Below are 21,582 nucleotides of genomic sequence, written 5' to 3'. Positions count from 1 at the left end.
GTATTCATACCTTTAGCTTTATATATGAAGATAAAGCTTAGTAAGAGCTGAAGTAGTAGAGGATACACATAGGTTTAAAATGGAAATAAAAAATTGATGCTGCATAAGGAACCACAAATCACGGTATGGTGAGATCACTAAATTGTTCAGGTTGGAAAAGACCTGTAAGATCATCCAGTCCAACCTTTAAATGTACCATGTAAGAGAAAAGATCAAACACAAGAAATGTATGGAATATGGTGGGTGTTGGGGCCCACACTAACACCCACAGAGGGTGGACCAGACAGGACCTAAGAATGACCCCAGTGCAGGCAGTGCACTGTCCTGTCCTGCAGTATTTAGATGTGTCAACCAGAGCTGTCAACAGGCTCAGATGCAGGAAACAATGAAAAAGATCTGGGATCCATCCTAGTGGTAATAACAGCAAAAGAAAGATTAAGGATTGAAAATAAGGCCAAAAAATAGGTCTGAGGTCCATCAAGAAGTCAGGATCACTCAGAGGACTGTGGAGAGAGACAAACATCTGATGTAGCTCAGTTATAATCTTAAATGGACATCCTATGTCCATCATGGCTGGATGTTCTAGGTGAGATTGACCAAGGCCAGTAAGATCTATTGCCTTATCATGGCCCTGACACACTTTGGTCAGCTAGAGACAAAGCTGAAATAACTTTGGATCAGATTATGCAGTGGATAGAACTAGAGGAATACATTGTACAAAGAAAAAAAAGACAATTGAAGGAGATTGATTTAGGGAAGGGAAGATGGTTAAAATGCTTAAATAGTGGTCTTTGTTCTGGTAGTGGGATCAAGCCATCATAGGGCAAATGTGGGCAAGCAAGCTTTTATCTCTGTAGTATTCTGAATAGATTGGTGGAGGGGAAAGATGAAAGAAATCTCTGAAAAGATGTGCAATAAGGTTAGCATATGTGAATGTTAAAACTCTGCTAATTTTATAAAATCCTGATGAGTTCATAATCTCAGTGTGAATTATGGCTCTGTGTTAACTTGGTGGAAATAATCAGCTATTTGAAAGTAGCATAGTACATTTTTATTTCACATTTTCATTATTTCATTGTTTTGTAGAAGTCATCTTCTGTACATCCCTGTAAGTGAGAGAGAGCACTGCTTCATCCCAGGGGATTCCTGAAGTGTAAGCATCTCAAAGGAAGGTACAGTGAAGAGAAACTATTTATGTATATACTCAGCTGGAGGCCTCTCCCCATTAATAAACCCAAAGGCACATGTGTGCACAGCCAGATCTCAAGGGTCTGCACTGTATTTTATCAACTGTGTTTTGATGGTTTCAATTAGCCATTAGCATTATGCTTCATCCTGATCCCAAGTACAGAATAAAAAAAAAAAATTAAAAAAGGAGAAGATAACTAAGAGATTAAATACTAAGGCAGTCTATGAATGGCACAGCTGTATCTGAAATTTAACAGCACAGGGCTTCTTGTTAAGGCAATTATGATCAGCTGCTTTCCCTTCCAATTAACACAACAGTGGTTTTGCTTTTAGCTGGGAGAAGATAAATTCGATTTAGAAAGCTGACAAAAAAGCAGATCTGTTTTGCACATTAAATTGCAAGTAAGTTTGTGTGTAAGGGAGCCCTTTGAACTCCATGTGTGCCACCTGCTGTGGAGCTGCTTAAAGCTCTCTTGGACATAAAGTGGTCAAGGATTGGGGAAACCTGTTTTTTTTTACACTGTCTGGATTGGTTTTTTTCTTACTGTGGTTACAAATCCCTCCGTGAAGGCTTCTAAAGCACACGTGGAAAGAAATGCAACAGACATGAGCTATTTGATTTGTTTGTTCTTCTACCTAAACACGTAGGTAACGTAATTCCTTCTTTTTTTTTCTTTTTTTTCTTTTTTTTTTTATTTTATTTTATTTTATTTTATTTTATTTTATTTTTGTGTGGTTTTTTATGTGTTGATCTCAACATATGTTAAAATGAAGGAAAAAAGGAAAATATTTTTAAAAAGTGGGGATGAGATTTTTTTCAACCAAGACATCAGTGACAGAGCCAGAGTCACAGCTACGGTCACGAGGGTTCCAGTCTCAATGCTCATTTATCAGCCTGACTGCATAATTCTCTCACCATTTCTGTGTGCTTGTACATGTATCCTAAATGCTTCTGCATGTGACAGCAATTGGTCTTTTGCAAGGAACACACTCATGTGCTTTATCTTAACAGAAGGATTTCTTTGTTTCAATCTTGTGTATGGGAGGTGAAATCCATTAAGCCCATGCAGTGCTAGTCTTCAAAAGAAAATAATATCTCTAAACAGTATAAAATCCAAAGTATATTAGAAAAAAAAAAAAAAAGTTAAATTTTCAGTTGCAGCCAAAATGCAAGAAAACCCCCAAACACCTTCAAACCCTGTTAATTCTATTGAGATTACTTGTGTACTTGTATTTAGACATATTCAAACATATCAGGGTAGTTCATTTAATACCTATTTCAGCTCACTTTGGATGAGCTGAATAATTCTTTACTCAGGTAACTAATTTGTTTTCTGCATTAAAATCAAGCACAAAATATTTGAATATCAAATATCATTATTTGGCCTGTTCATTAAACTGAGAATTGTTCTGTCATGTGGTAGTATTCAGTAAGAGCCACATTAAAAGAACATGGAAGGTAAGGTGGAAAGGGTTTCTTTTGCTTAAGAAAGGTGACAAATATAAGGCAATTGCTGAGCTAATATTAACAGGCATAAATATTTGCAGTGTAAAAAGGTAGTAAAGATGATGCTTTCATGGAGTTTTGAGATGTTATTTACTGACAATCTTTGTGTGAAATGTACAAGCAAAAAAAATTGCTTAATAGGAAATGAGATATAAAAAAATCATCTTAATGTCATTAATGTGAGCAGCTGAGGACTAAATAAAGAGTAGAAATATTACAATATTTTAAGAAAGGTATAGTTCTTATAAAATGTTCTTTGTAGCAAACAGTAATAGTTCTCTGCAATCAAATGAATATTGCATTTCTTACTTTATGGTGCATAAATTAAGCTGAGTGGATAGAATTTTCCTTCATACATTTTAAATTCTTACCCAAACTTTATGAACCATTAAATAAAGACAATAAAATTTTCTGTTTTGATAAAGGTTTCAATTGTGATATTAGGACATGTTAACCTCCTGGACCACTCTACTGCTTTAAAGCAGATTTATACCTACCAGAAAGTGCTTCTTTTAATGGCCACTCTACAGGGAATTCAATCCATCTGTCTCCATTAAGCGAGAGAGGAAGTGTTTTATTTATGGTGAGACTGAAGGTATCCAGGGTTGATGTGTTCTGCATTTTCAAGTGATGAAGAGACAACTGGGATATGGTGTTTTCCAAACTCTGGAGACCAAGTCTCACTTTATAAAGCGTTCCCAAATCAGATGGTAAGCATACCTAGGAAGCAACAAAATGATCAGTCCACATCCTGAGTTGTATTGATTTATGCACAGGTAATTTACAGGAAGAAAGGAAGTTTTCTCTAAAGGAGTTAGCACAAACCTAGCCCCATTTACATCACTCTTGGTGCTAAAAGTCCCATGGAGTTCAAAGTCAGCAGGACCAGGTTGACTCCAAGCACTTAGGGAAACATTAGCTTTCTATGCTCTAGGAGCATTCATTGTAATTATTGTAATGAATTCAAATTACATACTTCACAGATTTCTAAATGTGACTACTTAATGTTAATGCCATTTAAACTGATATGCATTAATAACTATGACTACTTGTTCACACACACACCAAAAAAATATGCTTGATCACCATGAGCTTAATAAAGCAAAAAAAAATTAAAATTAAATCTGCTGTGCAACCAAAAAATCTGTTCTGTTTTTCTTTAATATTTAAACAATAATATCTGCAATATTTGGGGGTTGGACTAGATGATCTTTCGAGGTCCCTTCCAACCCCTAGGATTCTATGATTCTATGATTTACTGCACAATATGATTATTTCTCTTTAAAAGGAAACTTAAAGATGATTTAAGTATAGAATAAACTTTTACGTCATATGATATTTGGTTCTTAGCTGGATGTTGCATTTTGTTTTCCATGGAAACTAGATTTGACTTGCCACTGCTTCCATAAAAAACCATAACCAACTTGGATATATTTTCTGACAACTTTTCAAAGTCTGTTTCTGTTTCTTCATGATGTTTTGTGAAATAAATCCTCCATCTGCCTTCTGAACAGAAAAAGAAAAGAGAATAATAATAAAAAAAAAATTAAAGGTGTTTCTTTTTCATATGTTAACCAAAGTACCTGAGATAAAATTCCTAACAAGTGCCTTAGTCTTCATAGGGAGAATTAATATATAAACACTTCATCTGGGTGCTGATCGGCTCCCTAAGTATATTGCCATTTTATATTAATACAAAGGGGAAAATATTGTCAGTTCTAGTCAGTGTAATGATATATCATGATGAAAATATTCTCAGATTACTATTTCAGAATTGATGAATAAAACAGTAGATGTAATGGCAGAAGCTGTACCTGAATTCATTTGCTCTCTTCCTAAAGGCCAGGCAGAAGTGCCCCTCCTCTCCTGAATTTCTAATTAAAAAGATTGAAGACCACAATTAATACTTTTGTAGGACAGGGTCTAAATGATAATAAATGCCTGTATTCATCTCTAATGAAAGAATTGACTGAGCATTTTATCATTTAGATTAAAGATTTAACTAGGAAGTGTACAATGTGATTTTCTACTTAAGCATCATCTCCTACATATCATCCTATTTAATGAAATTACTCTAGAGCAAGCCCTTTACTATGACATGGTTGTAACGTGAAGATTCAAGTATTTTTCATTTTAAAACATTTCTGTTTCATTTATACAATTTATGCTCTGGATGAATCAGAATTAATTGGATGTTTTAATGCCTATTTTAGAGGCTGATGTTCCTCCCATTTATATCAGCTCTCATTGACTATAGTGGGGCATGACAAAGACTAAAACTACTTGTATATTAAGAATGAACCAGGTTAAAGAAATTAACCAGACAGGAAGTCTTCTTTAGAGATCAAAACCAATTTTGGATTGTAATTCTTCTACCAAAGCAAAGCCTTCTGGTAGAAACAGAAACATTCATTCATTTATAATTTTTTGGAATTGAATAAAACAGCATTATATAACCTTAAATACACTAACTATTCCTATTTCAGAAAAATCCCAACATACAGTCTAAACCAAAGCTGAAATTATTTGCTTTTGGACAAGAATAGCTTCCTCCTCCAGGCTGCAAATGATCAGAACCTGGATTGCATTGGAATTCTACTCAGTTGCAAGAAGTTATTGCAGAATAAGCACCATCGTGCCAATGATGCTACAGTGAACAGAGATGCCCTAAGTGTTAAGAGGAAAATAACTAGGGTATTTTCTGTAATCTAAAGACTTGTCTATACTCTTTACTTCTCTTAGGGTCAGGATCAGTAGAAATACCTCAGTCTTAAAGATAATAACAGGCTTTGGTTGCCTACTCATCTGGTTGGGGGTGTGCTGTGGTTCTCTCCCTGAGTTAACACAAAATTGTGTATTTGAAAGCATGGCACAGGGAGGAAAGATGCACATTCCCTTCTTGTCTTGACAAAAAGTTCAGTCACAGACAGTGGGGTCAAAACTCCTCTGTGGACTGATTACCCACAGAGTATTAGCCAAAAGCATCTCCAGTTTTTGACAAAAGCTATCTAAACAGTGTGGCATAAATAATGTAAAACGGTCTTCTTTAATATAATGGAGCTATTTTCTCTACTGCTTAAGCATAGCTTGCCCTGCTATTTCCCTCACTTTTACTCTGCATGGAAAGTAGACAATAGAAGTATTCAAAGCTTAAAAAAATGTTTGCAAGTGGCAAAGTAAAATAAAGAGTTGGAGAGGCAGCAATTTGTAAAGAGAATATGCCAAATTTGTTGCCATATATGCCACTGTAAATCTGGAGTAACAAAGCAAAAATTATCCTCTGGCAAATAATGGTTATTAAATAATACTAAAAAACAACAGTGTTCAGACACACTAATTCCCTATATAATGGCAATGGTCTACTGGAATATTTTAAACTACAGCTTGTTTATAGAAGCAAATCACATAGCTGCATTCTGCAGTTTGGAACTAATTTCTTAGCAAATGGGAGGTTGAAGATAATATTGACCTGTGGCATTCAGAGTTACTGAGGCAGATCTTTTTCCACCAAGTCTGTCTTTCAGCCATGTTTGAGCCATAAACAAGGTTTCTGTCCCTGAAGCTGCTGATTCTTTCACAATAATCTTCTCCAGAAACCAGTCAGAGCCTTTCCCTTTTTCAACCACCATCCCTTGCAAATTCCCAACGTCTACAGCTTCCACTTGAAAAACATCCACCTGAAAAATTCAGAATCAAAATAAGCACAGAAACAGAACCATCAAGCTCATTTAGTAGTATACCTTGAAATAGGAAACTGAGAGGAAAATCAGAATTATTATTTGTTCACTAATTGAATAAGTATCAACAGAACCAGTGATGACAAGTTTAAAGATGCTAAACTCCTGCATTAAGCAGTATTCCCTTTGTGGTTCTGCAATTTACTGCTTGAACATCTCACATCCCCTGCAGAGATCAATCAGTTGCTCATGCTAAATTCCAGAGAGATTTTCCTTCCCAAATTTCACATTTAATGATTTACAGGGATATCATTTTACATATCTTTTAGTCTCAGCAAAACAGACCCCCAGGGCTCCCTTTTGAGGGACAAAATGCAGGGAATTAGAAGGGCTGATGTGAATACCACTTTCTCTTAGGAGTGAAAGAGACTTGTTGGATTAGTTTTAATAAATGAAATAGAATTTAGGAAAAAATACCAGTTAAGTATGTTTTATTATTCTCTGCCAGTTAAAAAGTCTGCAATATTTTATAAATGTTTATAATGCTGAAGGACTCTAAAGAAAACAGTAAGATGTCAGATACTAAATATTTTCATAATATGTGATTTTGGCTTATTGTGAGTCTTACACCTACTTCCTCAGCTGGAAAAAAGATTAATTTTTGGCATAGCAACATTCCACCTGTTTTGCTTTATAGGACTGATGACTTACCATCTCACTCCTATTAGGTCTGATAACTGGTAAAATCTAGTGTTATTTGTGATGGAATTTCCAGCATGATTTAAAGATATAAAAATGTTTTTGAGGGAACTGGGTGGCAATAATGATCAAAAGTATGAGTCCTGAGAGGTCTTCTAAACCTAATCCACCCTAAAGTTGCTTAGTCAGAGCAAGAGGGCAACAATCTTTAGCCACAAGATTATGCAGAAATGAAACAGAGAAAAGCAGTTTGTTTGCTCCAATAGCTATAGGTCTGTGTCTTCCCTGGACAGGTTTTCCAGGTGAAGAACTAACGAGTGATTTGTGTCACCCACAAGATCAGCCTGACCAAAGCCTGACCAGTTTGCAACTTAAAAATATTGAGCTAGAAATTGCAGACAATATATGAGCATTTAGTATAAAAAAAGGAAAAATAAAAATTAATAATAATAATAATTTTAAAAAGTAATCTCTGGAAAGAGAAGTTCTGTTCTGGACTTAGTGGGTTACCTTTAAATTTTCTTTTTCGTTCTTTCTCGTTTTTTATTATATGTATATATATATATATAAATATATGTACATATTGTACATATGAATGTGTATGTTTATGAAGTACCCTTTTAGTAGTTTCCTAAAATTAATCACCAACCTGTCATTGGCTTCTTCTAGACTGAAAAGTAAAGCTATTCCAACAATGCTATGGTGCATCCTTAACCATCACATCTGCACTGTCACCTCTGTGTTATTATGTGAAAGGAGACAATAAAAATAGCAAGCTGACAATTACTTTAAGCAAAAAGTGTTAAAGAGGCTCTTGAATACCTATACTTCCTTATAATGATTCGGGGTTATCAACTGCTTAGAGAATTTAGACTGGGAAAAGCAGAAGTAGGAAATGAAGGTTCTCAGGATAATTATGTCCTTTGGCAGCAGAGTAAATACACTGGAAAGAACTAAAGTCTAGATGGAGTTACTAAATAAAACTTATTAAACTTACTAACACTTATTAAATAAAATGTATTTAAAATACACAGGGATAGAAGATGGGCGAGAAACACAGATAAACTTAGGTAAGAAACATAGACAGCCCTGTCCCTGATAGTAAAAAAATTAAATTCCCAAAACATGAAAATTTACCTTCAGAATCGCTACTTCTCCTTGCAAATGGTTATCTTATATTAATGCATGGTATATTTACTGTAAACATATTTTTTCAGATTAGAATATTTGTTAGAATAGATTACTTCTTAAAACAAAAGAGTTTTTGAAGGGATGATTAATTTAGTGAAAGTATCATCAACATCTCAGAAAAAAAACCCAACCAAATCCAAACAAAACCACAAAGTCAAAACTGTTTTCAGTGATCTACTTTTGGAAAGGAGAGAAAATTAGCAGTAAAGGAAAGATACAGACAGTATTCTTTAGACTTGTGCTTTCTCCAGAAGAAGCGTCTGATTTGCACTAGTATAAACATTTAATAAACTCTAATAAACTAGAAAAATTTCACACAATGTCAGCAAAAGTATTTGTACAACATTCCCCCTTCTGGTAGTGTTTATGGAAGCACTTGATTGAGGTGCAGCATTTTCTACTGGATAATCCAGCCACAAGTAACAGCAAGTTTGTTTATATAGGTAGTGCATAAAAGGTTTTCCAAATTCTTTTTCTTCTGCAAGTAGGTATTTTTCATCAAAGCAAACATCTGTGAAAACTTTGATGTTTGGTTTGCATTAGACACATTACTTCATAACTTGCCAGTGTTCAGTTTTAACAAGCTCATTTTAAAGCATGCAAAAATCTCAGAAATCCATGGTCACATTTGCAGGCAATTCAGCCCTCTAATAAACTGCAAAAAACATCACTGAAAAATTATTAACTAGACTAGGAATTGTGACAACTGGGGTAAACTCTCTTCCCAGAGAAGATTACATTTTCTCTTTATGTGTACATTTGAAAATTTGCCTGGTGTAATAAGCTTTATTGTAGTCAAGAGACCAAAAACGAATAGAGAAAGAACAGCAGCTGTAATTGTTAGAGCAAGATGAACAATTTCCTAGTTACAATTTATTTGCCAAATTTAATCCACTGTTCTGCTCACAAACTGTCTGCAAGCAGACCACTTATTACATGGATTTCATTATACTTTTCAGAAATTGAATCATTATTAATAATTGAGCTAATAATTTTTTGCATTCATTTCAGACCCCAGATTAATCATAAAACAGCAAATACTCGAGTTCTTGAGAGGTCTTGTATATCACACGATACTCTCTCGTATCTGATTTACAAATAGGAACCTTGTAATTTACTGGAGGCTTAACTTTTCTGCAAAAAAAGAAAGGGTGAGGGAGAAAACACACAGACAATAGATAAAAAACCTAAACCTAAATCTAAACTTAGACCTAAATCAGAATCTAAATCTTTTCCATGTTATTAGCTTTTTAGTCACTACTAACAGATTAGGTTTGAATAGAAAGAAGGTACCTTAAATATTTATAGTAAGACATATAAGCAGAGATTACACTGAATTTTCTCAAAATGGTATTAAAACGATTTGTGTGTGTGTACAGAGCACTAAGTTTGTGTGAGAGTGTCTGGAGAAAAAAAGATATTTTCCAAGACCGAGCAGATGAGACCAATGATGTGAGTGCCATGTCCTTTGTGACCGAGAAGAGCTCCACTAGCAAAACCAAAACTGATACTTTTCATACTTGTAGGATAAGAAAATAAGCACTGAAAAATTCCTTAAAAACAATCTTCTAGAGACCCTTTTAGACTATTTAAAGTTTAAATTTTTTTAGCACCTTTTCAGGTTTACTTCAGGGCTTTTTTTATCCTGGGACCCGTGTTCTGAGTATTTCCTTTGAATCTGGCCCATCTGACTTTATTCAGCACTGCTCAGTTGTGGCAACACATCACTGTCTGTAGCAGTTGTTAGAGCTCTTGTAACAGAAGAAGCATTTGAACAGTCACTTTGCAATATTTACCTTTATAAATGCCAATCATTTTATAGGCTCAATATTGCAACTTGATGGTTGGTTAATGATGATATTCCCAGCAGAACTGGAAATGGCAACTCAAGACGCACCATATGCTTAATTTTATCAACCTGTATGCACAAGTGATTTCCCTCACTGCTAATGTTACTATCATTTTAATAGGCTTTTATTGGAAAAGGAGTTAGAGTGTCTAGATAAAGGACCTTTCTGATTAAGCTTAGCAAACCTATTGATTTGCTGCCTGATTATTTTGATCCCACTTGTTAATTTGGAGAAACTCCACTGAAAACTGCAGGGTTTCAGCACAGGGAGGAAAAATATAGGCCCCTGTTACACCAAGCCCAAAGTTTAGTGCCTGAACATTCCTGCAGAAGGAGACAAATGAGAAAAATAGCATTTACTGAGACAGCAAGTTTCAGACTTTTTAGCTGTGTCAACATAACCACTAAACCACCTTCTCTCTGGCCAAATTTTATAAAGGTAGACCAAATGAAAACTTTCAAATTATCAATAGTATTAATTTAGCTAAATAAACATTTGAAAGGAGTGAATGAATGTCACTGTACCAGCAGAATTAAGGGGTAGAAACACCGAGTGGAATGCAGCAGTGATGACAAGCACTGGTACCAGTACTGTCCTGGTCCAGCTCAGGGGAAGGATGCATCTGCCTGTGACCTCAACACCTTGTAATCCGTGTTCTCTACAAGAAATTCTTTAATTTTTTTTTTTCCATGCACCTGGAAAGCCAACCCCGAATTTCTTCCTCAATCTACATATTTTTGAAGCATGTTTTTGTTTTATGTTAAATTCTCATCCAGAAATTGAAAAACTTTATCTTTACATGAAAAAATTAAATTAATTTAAATTACAATGAATACATAATTAGAGGTTTCTGATAACCGACAATTATCGTGGTTCATCCATCTTCAACAAGATTAGTGAAGAATAAATGAGACAATAAGAGCAGTGAAAAAAAAAGAATAATATTTGCCCTGGACTGACCTTATGTTAATTTGCTTAGTATAACTGGATCACAATCTTTTTGAAACAGGATTTGCATGCATAGAATGGCAGCAGGAGTAAGAAAGAATAGTGGCACATTATAATAATCAGCACCTATGACTAACTTTATTCCATTCAACTAACTTGTAAAAGACATTTCAATCAGCCTTCAAGTAAAATGCATTTAACAGAATACAGAAAGACTGCTACCAATCTCATCAGCTTCATCCACATCTGTAAATACTCGGTCTTTTACAAAATATAAAATTAAACATAATAAAAAATGAGATTTTAAAAGAATAATAAAAAACCAAACAACAACAACCCCCACCAACCAAACAAACAAAAAAAAACCCAAATAAAACTGCCCTAAGACAGACATCACTTTGGACAACTTCAAACCCACCTAATGCATCCTCATTTTTGGACAGATTTAATAGCAGCCCAAGTTTGAGATCTGGTTTAAAAGACAAAGGAAATAGGGTGGATGCAATTTTGTTCAACTTTAGTAACACAAATTATTGTATAATATTTGATTAAGACACCATAATCCACTATTAAAATGATTCTCAGATGGGCTCAACCTGGTGGATAAGAGAACAATCAAAGGTATAACTGAGAGATCTCCAAGTGCATCTATAAATGGAGAATATTTTCAAACACATTTCACTGCAGTGAGGCCAGTTAATAAATTATGCTCTTTAAGGGTTTCATGCATTAACTGAGATTAAACAAATTTTAGAGATGATGCAAAAATAATTGCTAGTTACAACACTTGAAGAAGTAGAGCATTAAACTGAAAAGTTCTCTGAAAAGATTTGTGCAAGTTAATAAATCACTGGAAATTCTGCCTTCCTGTGAATCAAGCAGCCTAATCTGTATTGTCAAGGGCATACTGATTTGTTTATTGTCATAAATACTGTCCCAGTCAACAGAAATTTAGTGTAAGAGCTATCCAGTCAAAAATAACAGTCAAAAGAGTGACAAAATCCTAGAAATTTAAGCAAATTTAAACAGAAAATTCTTCTAAAGGGAAACAAACAAACAAAAAAGAAAAAAAAAAAAAAAGAAACCACCAAAAGATAATTTACCTTTGAAACATTCTGAGTTAGATATGTTTTCTATCCTATTTACTACTTGACTTGGACTGCAGTTAATTTAGTTCTTCATGCACTTAAAAAATTCTTGAACATTTTATTTGATGAAAAATAGAGACTTGGTTTGACCATAAGCATTTAAATTTTTTCTTAACAAATCCAGCTAATGAATTCAGATGTATTCAGAATTCAGAATTCAGAAACTTTTATTTTAAAGTTATTTTTTTACCTAAAAACTCACCCAATTTTGCCTATCTGAAATAAGTCTACAATCAGAGAAGTGGCTAATTTCCTTGTAAAATCTTGAGAATCAGGTACACTTTGAGAATAATTAATTTTAAGATAAATGTCGAAATAAAGAGATAAAGTAACCATCTCCTAGAAGTATATACTTCACTCCTTTTTTGAAGAAGCAGCTCAAACCATCATGTTAGGGCAAATGTATACAGTACAGGCAACTAAAGCTAAAAATGAGACATTTTTCAGCTTCAGAAATGTAATTTATGTAATGTATTTTTGAGCTCTAAATAGACAGAGAACTACTTCCCCTCCTCTCAAGCAATTAATTTTAGTGTTAATTAATGTCATTCCATTTTTAATTTCTGGCAACAAAGTTTTACATTTTTATTGCTCTGTGAGAGTATGTCAGGGAAAAATTAACAAATTAAAATTAACAAAAATTAATCTATCACACAGCTCCACTCCATTGGCCAGTGTCATGTAGGCAAACTGGGTGATGGAGATGGGATGTTCTAGTTCTACCTTTACTAATCTGTTACTCATGGATTGTAACTACAGACAAGGGAACACCATCCTGAAGCTACCTCTGAAAACTGCACAAGGCTGAGAAATTTGTCACTGTTTTCCAGGGTTATCTGAAGCTTTAGTTATGTTCTTTCTGATTTTCTCCTCTGTTTTTGACAACCTCCACTAGTCTTTACTTCACTGTTGATGGCATTCCCTATTTTCCTCATTTCCATCTGAATAATCCCTCTGCTTGATGACCAGACCATCTTACTGCTGACTTCTATACTACAATAACTTGGCCAGGATGATTAATAATTTCTGGATTAAGGGAATTTTGCGTGTATTTAATCATGTCAAATATGCTTTCCATATGAGGAGGTTTATCTGCAGTTGCAAAGAAGTAACATTCTAGATAGGATGTGACATTGATACTGCAGACAAATATTGACTTCTTAGTAGTGGTCACATTCTGGCCCTTTTCAGTGTATCCTGACACACGTGGATTTTTTCCTAAAGTAATTTTTTTAAATTTCCAGTGCCTAATCTATGCATACTGAAACTGAACACCAACAGTCACCTCTCCCTGACAATTTTTGTATGTGCTGCTGTTACCATGGTACCAACCTGAGCAGTTGATGTCTAAATATAGGGCAGGATGGAGGATATATCTTTTCAGCAAAATAATAGAATGATGTAAAAATTCACAGAGATTTTACAGCTTCAGTAACTTAGAGTACTTAAAATATTGTAGATTAAAATACTTAAGTATCAGTCATATCATATTCAGTGTCATTTACTGGCTTTGATGGAACTGATCTGAAAAAAGATACATTCTCAAAGACAAAATTTATGAGTAACTCACAGCCATATGACAGAACATACAGCAAGTCTATCAAAGACCAAATAAAGAAGTACAAAGAATTTCATTCGCTGGAAAATGTTGGGTGCCAGAAGCAATATGGAGACACACTAAAAGTTTCACAAAACTGAGCCCTGTTTTTTGCAGAATGTCTGCACAGAGTAGACTTGCTTTAAAAGTGTTCATGGTGGTAACATTTATCAGGCTTAATCTGACTCTTAATCTGAATAAAAACTATTAGGATTTCACAGAGGCTGAGTGAAATGAAGAAGAATCCTGAGGTGGCTTTGTCTGTCCTTACAGTTTTTAGGAGAACACCAAACAAGGCACCAGTGTTGTAGCAATTTGAAAAAAGATGGTTCTTGAATCACTGGTCCTCACATTTATTTGTCTGAGTATGTCATCAGAAACTCAGCTCTTTTGGTGACGATGCTACTCTCTTAGACGTGGGGTGAGCTACAAGGAGCATACTGGTGAATTCATACTTTCATACAAAGTGCTTTTATCCACCAGTTCTCTGATGGTCACACAGGTGTAAGGACTTGGAAAAGACACAAAGGAACTTTTCAGATAGAAGGAGCTAAGTGAGATTTTTACTATCATACAGCTCATCTCTTTTAAATAAACGTCTTGTTAAATGAGATAAGCTTATCTCCAATCCACTGCCAAGTCCCCTGAATATTTAAACATTTCTTATGTATTTCTGCATTGCTAAACTGTTGGTTGTAGCAGCCCTGACATTCTGTGAGATTAACACCGTATTTTGATGTGATCTCTAACAGAAACACTGTTCCAGTTCACTAGCTGTTACTGTATATTCAGGGGGAAAATTATTGCAAGGAAAAGCACATTTTAAAATGCCAGGACAACTGTTAAGATTCAGAATGCAAATTATGTGTCTGTTACACTCCAAAATCTCCTAAACCACTGAGTCCAGATTCTCTGACTGCAGGGGTGCTCGTCACAGTATGTGATTGGGCTGGTATGGAAGGAGATATTCTACACTTGAGAGTCTTTTTGGAGATTACTTATAAAGGGAAGAAAACATTGGGAAGTTTCCAAAACATGTCATGAACAAAATGTTGCTGCAAAGGCAGAAGTCTTGCTTGAAGAATCAATTTACACTTTGTCAGTTAAACAAACACCTTTATTTTTGCTGAACATGGGGGAAATCAAGACTTTTCTGGGCTTCTCTATTACTTATCTACAAGTGATTTCTATTTAGTGCCCTAAATATTCCTATGATGATACCTACTTTTAGAAATAGATGAATGTTGTGCTACATTTACACACTGCTCCTATTAAATGTTAAATAAGTAATGAAGATATGTACATGCCAGCTCTGCTTTTTGCTCTGTAAAAGAAAAAAATTCTACGTCATGCTGAAGTAGATACAAATACTATAAAAACACCCCTTAGTTTGAATTTTGTAGTTATGAATTTTTGTAGATAATTTCTGTTCTCCTAGGTGACATATCTGGTCCCTCTTCATGAAAACTACCAGTCCAGAAATCAGATTGCTTATTTGTGGAATTATGATTTAAGGAGAAATACAGTAAAACTTGCAATAAACTAGCATTATTCCATGAGGAAAAAAGGACTGCAGCCCTAAAATCCAATTAAAGCAGCTTATCAGAAAACCACAATCTGAATTTCAACATCTATAAAACTGAGTACCCTCATCCACAAGTATTTAGTTCCTTAAAAAGAAGATTTAAACTCTCTCACTATTCTTATAAATAAGCATTTTAAGTAGGTAAAAACCAGTAAAATAATGAGCCCTTTCTATCCTCACTTAATTTATGAGGTTGGGAATAGTTAGGAGCTGATCTCCTCCTAATCCCACATATCATGCCTCTGCTTTGGTCATCAGTCTAAGCTGATGTGCAACTCCACTTCCTTAGCAAAAATCTCATTCATTTGGCAGCCAAGACCAGAGAAGGAAATAGTCTGCTGCAGGATATTTCCAGAAGGGGAACAGGTTGTAATACCATAATCACAGCATTCAGTGAGGTTTCAGAAAGACAGAAGAGGGCACACACTAAAAGAAAGATAGGCAGCACTGTCTATTGTAAAACATGCTGAGCATTTCTGGTTGCCATACACTGGTGTTTCTTTTTCTAAACGTCAACTATTCCAACTCAGATTTTATGTAACAAACATTTGTTGCAGAATTTTTACTAAATTGTTTTAATTCTCAATTTTTTTTTTTCAAATAAAGATTAGCAGAAAACACCAACACTGTGTTTATTCCATATTTTAAAAAAAATCTACTAATCTTTTTAGCTGAAAATTTCACTCCCCCATCTAGAGCTTTCAACAGGGACTAGATTTTATGTCAAAGATTATATGTCATTTTGCTGTACATCTGCCCACATTTCTAAAGTAAAATCACTAATGAAATTCCCTCTAGTTTCTGGTTGTAGTGACAAGGCTACAGGCAAATTCATGTTGAGCACCTGTGCTGGTTTTTGATGAGTCTACATCCACCATCTTTAAGACTGACCCCTGCACAGTAGTTTAATGATTCTCCTGGTAGACATGGAAAACTATGGAGGATAGTGACTGCCATTCCAGAGAGACAGACTTAGGGTCAGACTGGCAGTGGAAAGGCAAAAAGCCAGGGAAAAAAGCCTTAACCTTGAAGAATGGTATGGGCAGAAAAGAGGCATAAAAGGAAACAGTCTCTTTAGAGCTCCATTGTGAAGCAAGTATTCAGGAAAACTTCTGGCATGCCACAGAAGACCTCAAATATTCACAAAATTCAAACTAAAAGCTCTTGACAAAGTCACTTTATTAGTGTTGCTAGCACCAGCATAAGCACCAGTATCTTCCATGTAAGATACTCACATGAACATGCACTTAAAATCACAGAGCACTACAAACTTCATAGACTCTACCCTACTGCCATTCAGTCCACATGAATTGGACTGAGTTCTAAAAGTACAAAATGTGCAGAAATAATAGTTATACCTTTCCTTTACTGAAATTATCTTTGCATTTTCTGATTAACTTTCTTCTGCCTGTATCTCCTAAAAGGCCTTGCAGCATCATATACACATCTGAATCTGTCCCGGACCCAGGGGATGCTCCCGTAGTGATATAGAGAACATAGTTTTTCACTGTTGGGAAAAAGAGATCAAAGGTTAACCAAAGTTTAATAAGTTAAAAAAATATGTTATTTAATAAATTTCTGCTGCTATATTTTCATTTTTAGTCCTGCCCAGAGTGATCAAAAGGCCAAACCATATTATAAGGCCTAGAAAATCACATAGAAGCATTGCAATTAAAAATCTAAGAATTTAGAGGGAAAAATAAGCTAAGTAGTTAATGGGTGAGCCTGAAACACATGCAGAAGAGAAAATTAACTAACAAACTAACTAAAACAGACATCAAAAAATATTTTAAAGACATGTAAATATTACTTTACAACTCGCATGCACTTAAATATGTAACACTCCTATGAAAAAGTTTCTAGGCTATGGATGATACCAGTTTACTCAAAAAGCACCCCTCTGCACTTGAGCCTCACAGAGTTCAAATGAAGCTGAACCCTGCCAGAAAGATGGCAACTTCTGTATTTACTCTGCATCCTGGTCCAGACCATGGCTGGCTGCTCTACACTGTACCAGTTACAGTTATTGCCCTCAGCAGAGGACTTCAAGAAATGTTCTGTATTCTGACATGGCTTTGTTACAACTCTCTAGCTGGGATGGATAATTGGAATGTCTTGGATAATTGTTTATATTAGGTACCTGCTTGCACTCCCAGGGAAATGCCTTACACTGGTGATCTGCCTCCCAAAGCAAGAAAAAAGCCCCAAAAAGTTCAGCCAAGGAAGAAAATAGGACAAGAAGGTAAAGAAAACAATATCTGTGTTTAAAAGTCAAAAACATTTCCCAGGGAATACCCCACAGCAATACTCTTTTCAAATTCCTATCCAAGGAGCCCAAGTGCTTTTGACACTAGCTTCAAAAAGGCACTGCAGAAAAGGCAAGGAATATCTAGGTTTCTTGGGCTATTTATCTAAGCTCTTAACTCCTGGAAAATACTTGGAGGACATTGTGATATCCTCATGGTGGAATATCCATTTGGACAAGAGCTCCTCCATCCTTCATTTTTTTATAACTTTGGTTATTAAAAAAAAAATCCAGTCTTGAGGTGATCAAGGCACAGCTTGCATGAAAGAGTTCCATGATGTAGCTGCTAGATCAGAGAAGAAGAATGCCTGTAATTCTAGGAACACACAGAGATGAGCTTCTGTTGTTAGAGATCATGGATCTTCTTATTTGAAATTACACTACAAGAGTTATATCTCTGGATTTCCTTTGTTTCCTTTCTGAGACAACCAAATTGTGCTATTCAGAAAAAGCTGAACTCTGCGTACTGTTCAAAACTTTTAAAGTATTTTAAGGGCTGTATGCTTGCTCTTTTATGTGTCACAAACTGGTATCAATCAGACTGGAAGGCACAGTGGTCATTTACAGGGACTCAGATTTTATTTTTTTTAAAAACTGGAGTGGATTGGCCCTAGCTATGTATCACTAGCTAAAATGAATAGACAGTATCTGCTAAATCCCTCACACTGCTCTGCAAATCTCAGCCATCATCACTGACCAAATCTTTTCTGGTGTTTCTGATTTCTCACAAACCTGCTGGAAAAGGGGAGCCAGCTGTGAGAACTGGAAGCTCAGCCACTCTTCCTCCTTCTTCATCTGCAAAGTTGTGACAAAATGGAAATTCTAGAACATTTTTACTTTCCCGGTGTTGAAGCTTTACCTTAGCAAAAAGCAAAAAGAAATACTTTCAGCATCTGCTGTGCTCTAATGGAAGCTATATATTAAACAGCTATGACACATAATCTCAGTAATAAAAAAGAAGAAATATTATTTTCTAAAATGTTTTTGAAAGCAGCCCTTTAAAAGAGAAGGAATAGATCTTTTTCCCAATTAAAAGGAATTAAAATTTTGTTAGCAGCACTGCTGTAGAGACTCATGTAAGGGAAAAAATATTTGGAATGGTTCAGAGAGGTTCCTTTATGTACACTATTCATCCAGCATACGGAAGAAAAAGAAGTGTTGATATGCCCATCTGAGCTTGTGAGAAACGTAAGTATGCCACATTTTTCAGTGCAGAATGTTTTCCCATTCGAAGTAACAGGAGAAAGAAAATTAAGTATTTCTGGGGAAAACTGAAAAACAGAAATTAAGAATGTTTAATGGTGCTTATATACATATGTATCATATAAATACATAATGTGTGCTAATAAATATTTTTATTCTCTATGAAGTTCTATTTATGGAGTAATAAAAGGCTGATCCTGAGCTGAGTATCTTAGTTTTACTGTTGGGAACATATTTTAATAATGAGGTGTCTTACACTGTTGCAATACCTGCTATACTAAGACAAAGTCACATTTTCTAAACTATTTAAAACTAGACCAGACAACATATTTGAAATATGTTGCAGCAAGTAATCCTGCATTGAAAAAGGCCCAGAAAATTCACTAGTTAGGGCATTTCTCCATGACCTAACACACTAAAATGAACAAACCCTTAACTCAGTAAACTCCAGCATCTTTGTTACTGGGAGAGGAGAGGATTATTTTTGCCTTCAAAAGAGTACTATTAGGTTTTCATCATGACAGACACATTGAAAAGATTTTTTTGAAAATGAAGTGTAAAGTATAATGTTAATACAATTTCGCTTTCATACTAACATCTACATTCCTGAAGCATTTCTTAAAAATCAGATTTCATTTACTACACTTTATGTCATCAAGAAGTGAAAGAAGCAAGAATAAAGATGTTAGCTATTATATGCTTCAGAAATAAAGCATATCTTAATTAATTTTGTTCTGGATATTTTTTTATAATGATTTCAATTTTCAAGCATCAAGAGAATTATTTTGCAGTTACCATTATATAAGTGAATTCTGAATCAAAATATGGAATTCAACCAGCTGTGCCTGTGATCAAAGGAGGAAACCCCAGACTCTCTGTGAAGGGCAATCTTATAAAATCAAAACAAAATAGCATAGAAACAACTACCCTGGTTCTAACCAGCAGTGTAAATAGATTGCTAACTTGTCTTTAATAACAGACATTATCTGCACCCTGTTATACCAACCTAGTTATTTCATACAAGGATTCAATCAGTTCAATCAGTTCAGCTACCAAATCCATGGAATAATGGAGGAAATGCCTTCCTAAACCTCCAATATACCCCAAAGAAAGGAATATTATATTTTCTTTCTCTTTCTAGTTCTACATAATGTAAGTGTGCATCCTTTCCTTACCTTTATAAATGATAACAATCTTTTTCCTACCTCATTTTTGAGTCATTGCTCTGAGCTAATGATGTAAAGCAGACTAATAGAGGTCACTGGTTTAAACTGTCAAGTTTCTGTTCTGAAATTTTTACACTGATCCACTGCCTCCTACAATATCCAAGAAGCAATCTAAATTTTATCAGTAGATTTGTTAGATGACTACTTCATCTGCCTACAAAGAGGAAATTAACAACCTTCCTAGCAGTTAAATGTCAGGGGGCTCAGCTCACTAATATCATGTATTGGTCAGGAAAACTATTTTTTCTCCAGTATTTAATGAGAACAAGATATAGACGTTAACAAGAAAAAAAAAAATGTCTGTAGTTTGAAAGCAGGTAATTCTTTCCCTTAGACTTCTTTTTATTTTGCCAGCATAAGAGGATAAAGTTATTTTGTGACTCGTGAAATGCCACAGCAATTTCATTGCAATGTCAGATTTTAGCTTCAGCATCTTGGACATCAGAAGAAAGATTGTCACTTTTACTATTCATTTCTTTTTTTCACATGCCAACTTAAAGGCAGATATTTTCATCAAAAGGCATTCCTAGTGTCTGGCTTAATTATTTGCCTCCGATCACTGGGTCTACAACATGTAACAGCCAATTTGGGGTTCTGTAAATACTGCAATACTGTCTACCCCTGGCTAAACCTCTGAAGAGTGACCACTGGCTTTGCATAGATGATGTCACGTGGATATATGCCCTCCAGAAAGCCACTGAAGTTTACAGGATTTTTGTTATCCGCAGCTATCCTGATAAATGCTTTGGAAAGCCTCTGAAGCTATCACTCCACAAGTGCTGTTAACTGATGCGCTGGCTTTTGTAAATTAAAAATTATGTAAATTTAGACAGAACTGGAAACTGAAAGCAGTAATCATAGAATATGAAAAAAAAGGAGTATTTTACAATAAATAGACAATGTGTAACTGTTTGGTTTAATTTTTTCTTTACCTCACGGCAATACCAAGTCTCTCCTTCTCCAGCTTCTTCAATTTCCAGGCGAACTTTGAATATTGTATTGAATTTCTTATTTATCTCAACTGTTGTCTCATAAATCTGATTTTTTTTAAGGGATCCTTTGGGCAATATGACTGAAGTACAGGTACCTGTTTCACCACATACAGTTAGAGACATTTTTGGATTCATGGAGCTAGAAGAGATATCAGAAGTTGTTACAAGGACATCCCAAATCCCTGTTGAAAAGAAAAAAAAAGTAGAAAAAAAATTAATGGGTTTGCTGAATATCCAAAATAACACAGCAATTTTTAACAGGCTCAAAAACTGGAAGTCAAACAAAAATTTATCAAATTCCCTGTGACATAATCCAAGGGACTTTTAGCCATTAAGTACTGAAATGCTTAGCCTTTAAACTGTAGCTGTCGAGGAAGAATGACTCGGAGGACTATCTTTGCTGAATATATAGTACCATACACTACTATTACATTTGAACTATATTGTATAATCTCTGATAAATTTG

The 21,582-nt window shown here is 34.9% G+C and overlaps 1 protein-coding gene across 1 annotated transcript in view; it reads right to left on the bottom strand.

The window, feature by feature from the left end:
- The window catches only part of RP1 (RP1 axonemal microtubule associated), a 168,579-nt gene that overhangs the window by 12,719 nt on the left and 134,278 nt on the right, over positions 1-21,582 (bottom strand). Inside the window, exons 45-51 of the mRNA XM_071737560.1 lie at positions 21,057-21,298; positions 18,428-18,554; positions 16,749-16,897; positions 6,165-6,372; positions 4,510-4,569; positions 4,023-4,201; positions 3,193-3,415 (exon numbers count right to left, since the gene is read on the bottom strand). Of these exons, the coding sequence (XP_071593661.1) occupies positions 3,193-3,415; positions 4,023-4,201; positions 4,510-4,569; positions 6,165-6,372; positions 16,749-16,897; positions 18,428-18,554; positions 21,057-21,298 (1,188 nt within the window). The remainder of the gene's footprint in view (positions 1-3,192; positions 3,416-4,022; positions 4,202-4,509; positions 4,570-6,164; positions 6,373-16,748; positions 16,898-18,427; positions 18,555-21,056; positions 21,299-21,582) is intronic.

Source organism: Heliangelus exortis, chromosome 2 (genome assembly GCF_036169615.1).
Source record: "Heliangelus exortis chromosome 2, bHelExo1.hap1, whole genome shotgun sequence".
Taxonomy (NCBI): domain Eukaryota; kingdom Metazoa; phylum Chordata; class Aves; order Apodiformes; family Trochilidae; genus Heliangelus; species Heliangelus exortis.
This window is presented reverse-complemented; position numbering and strand designations above follow the sequence as displayed.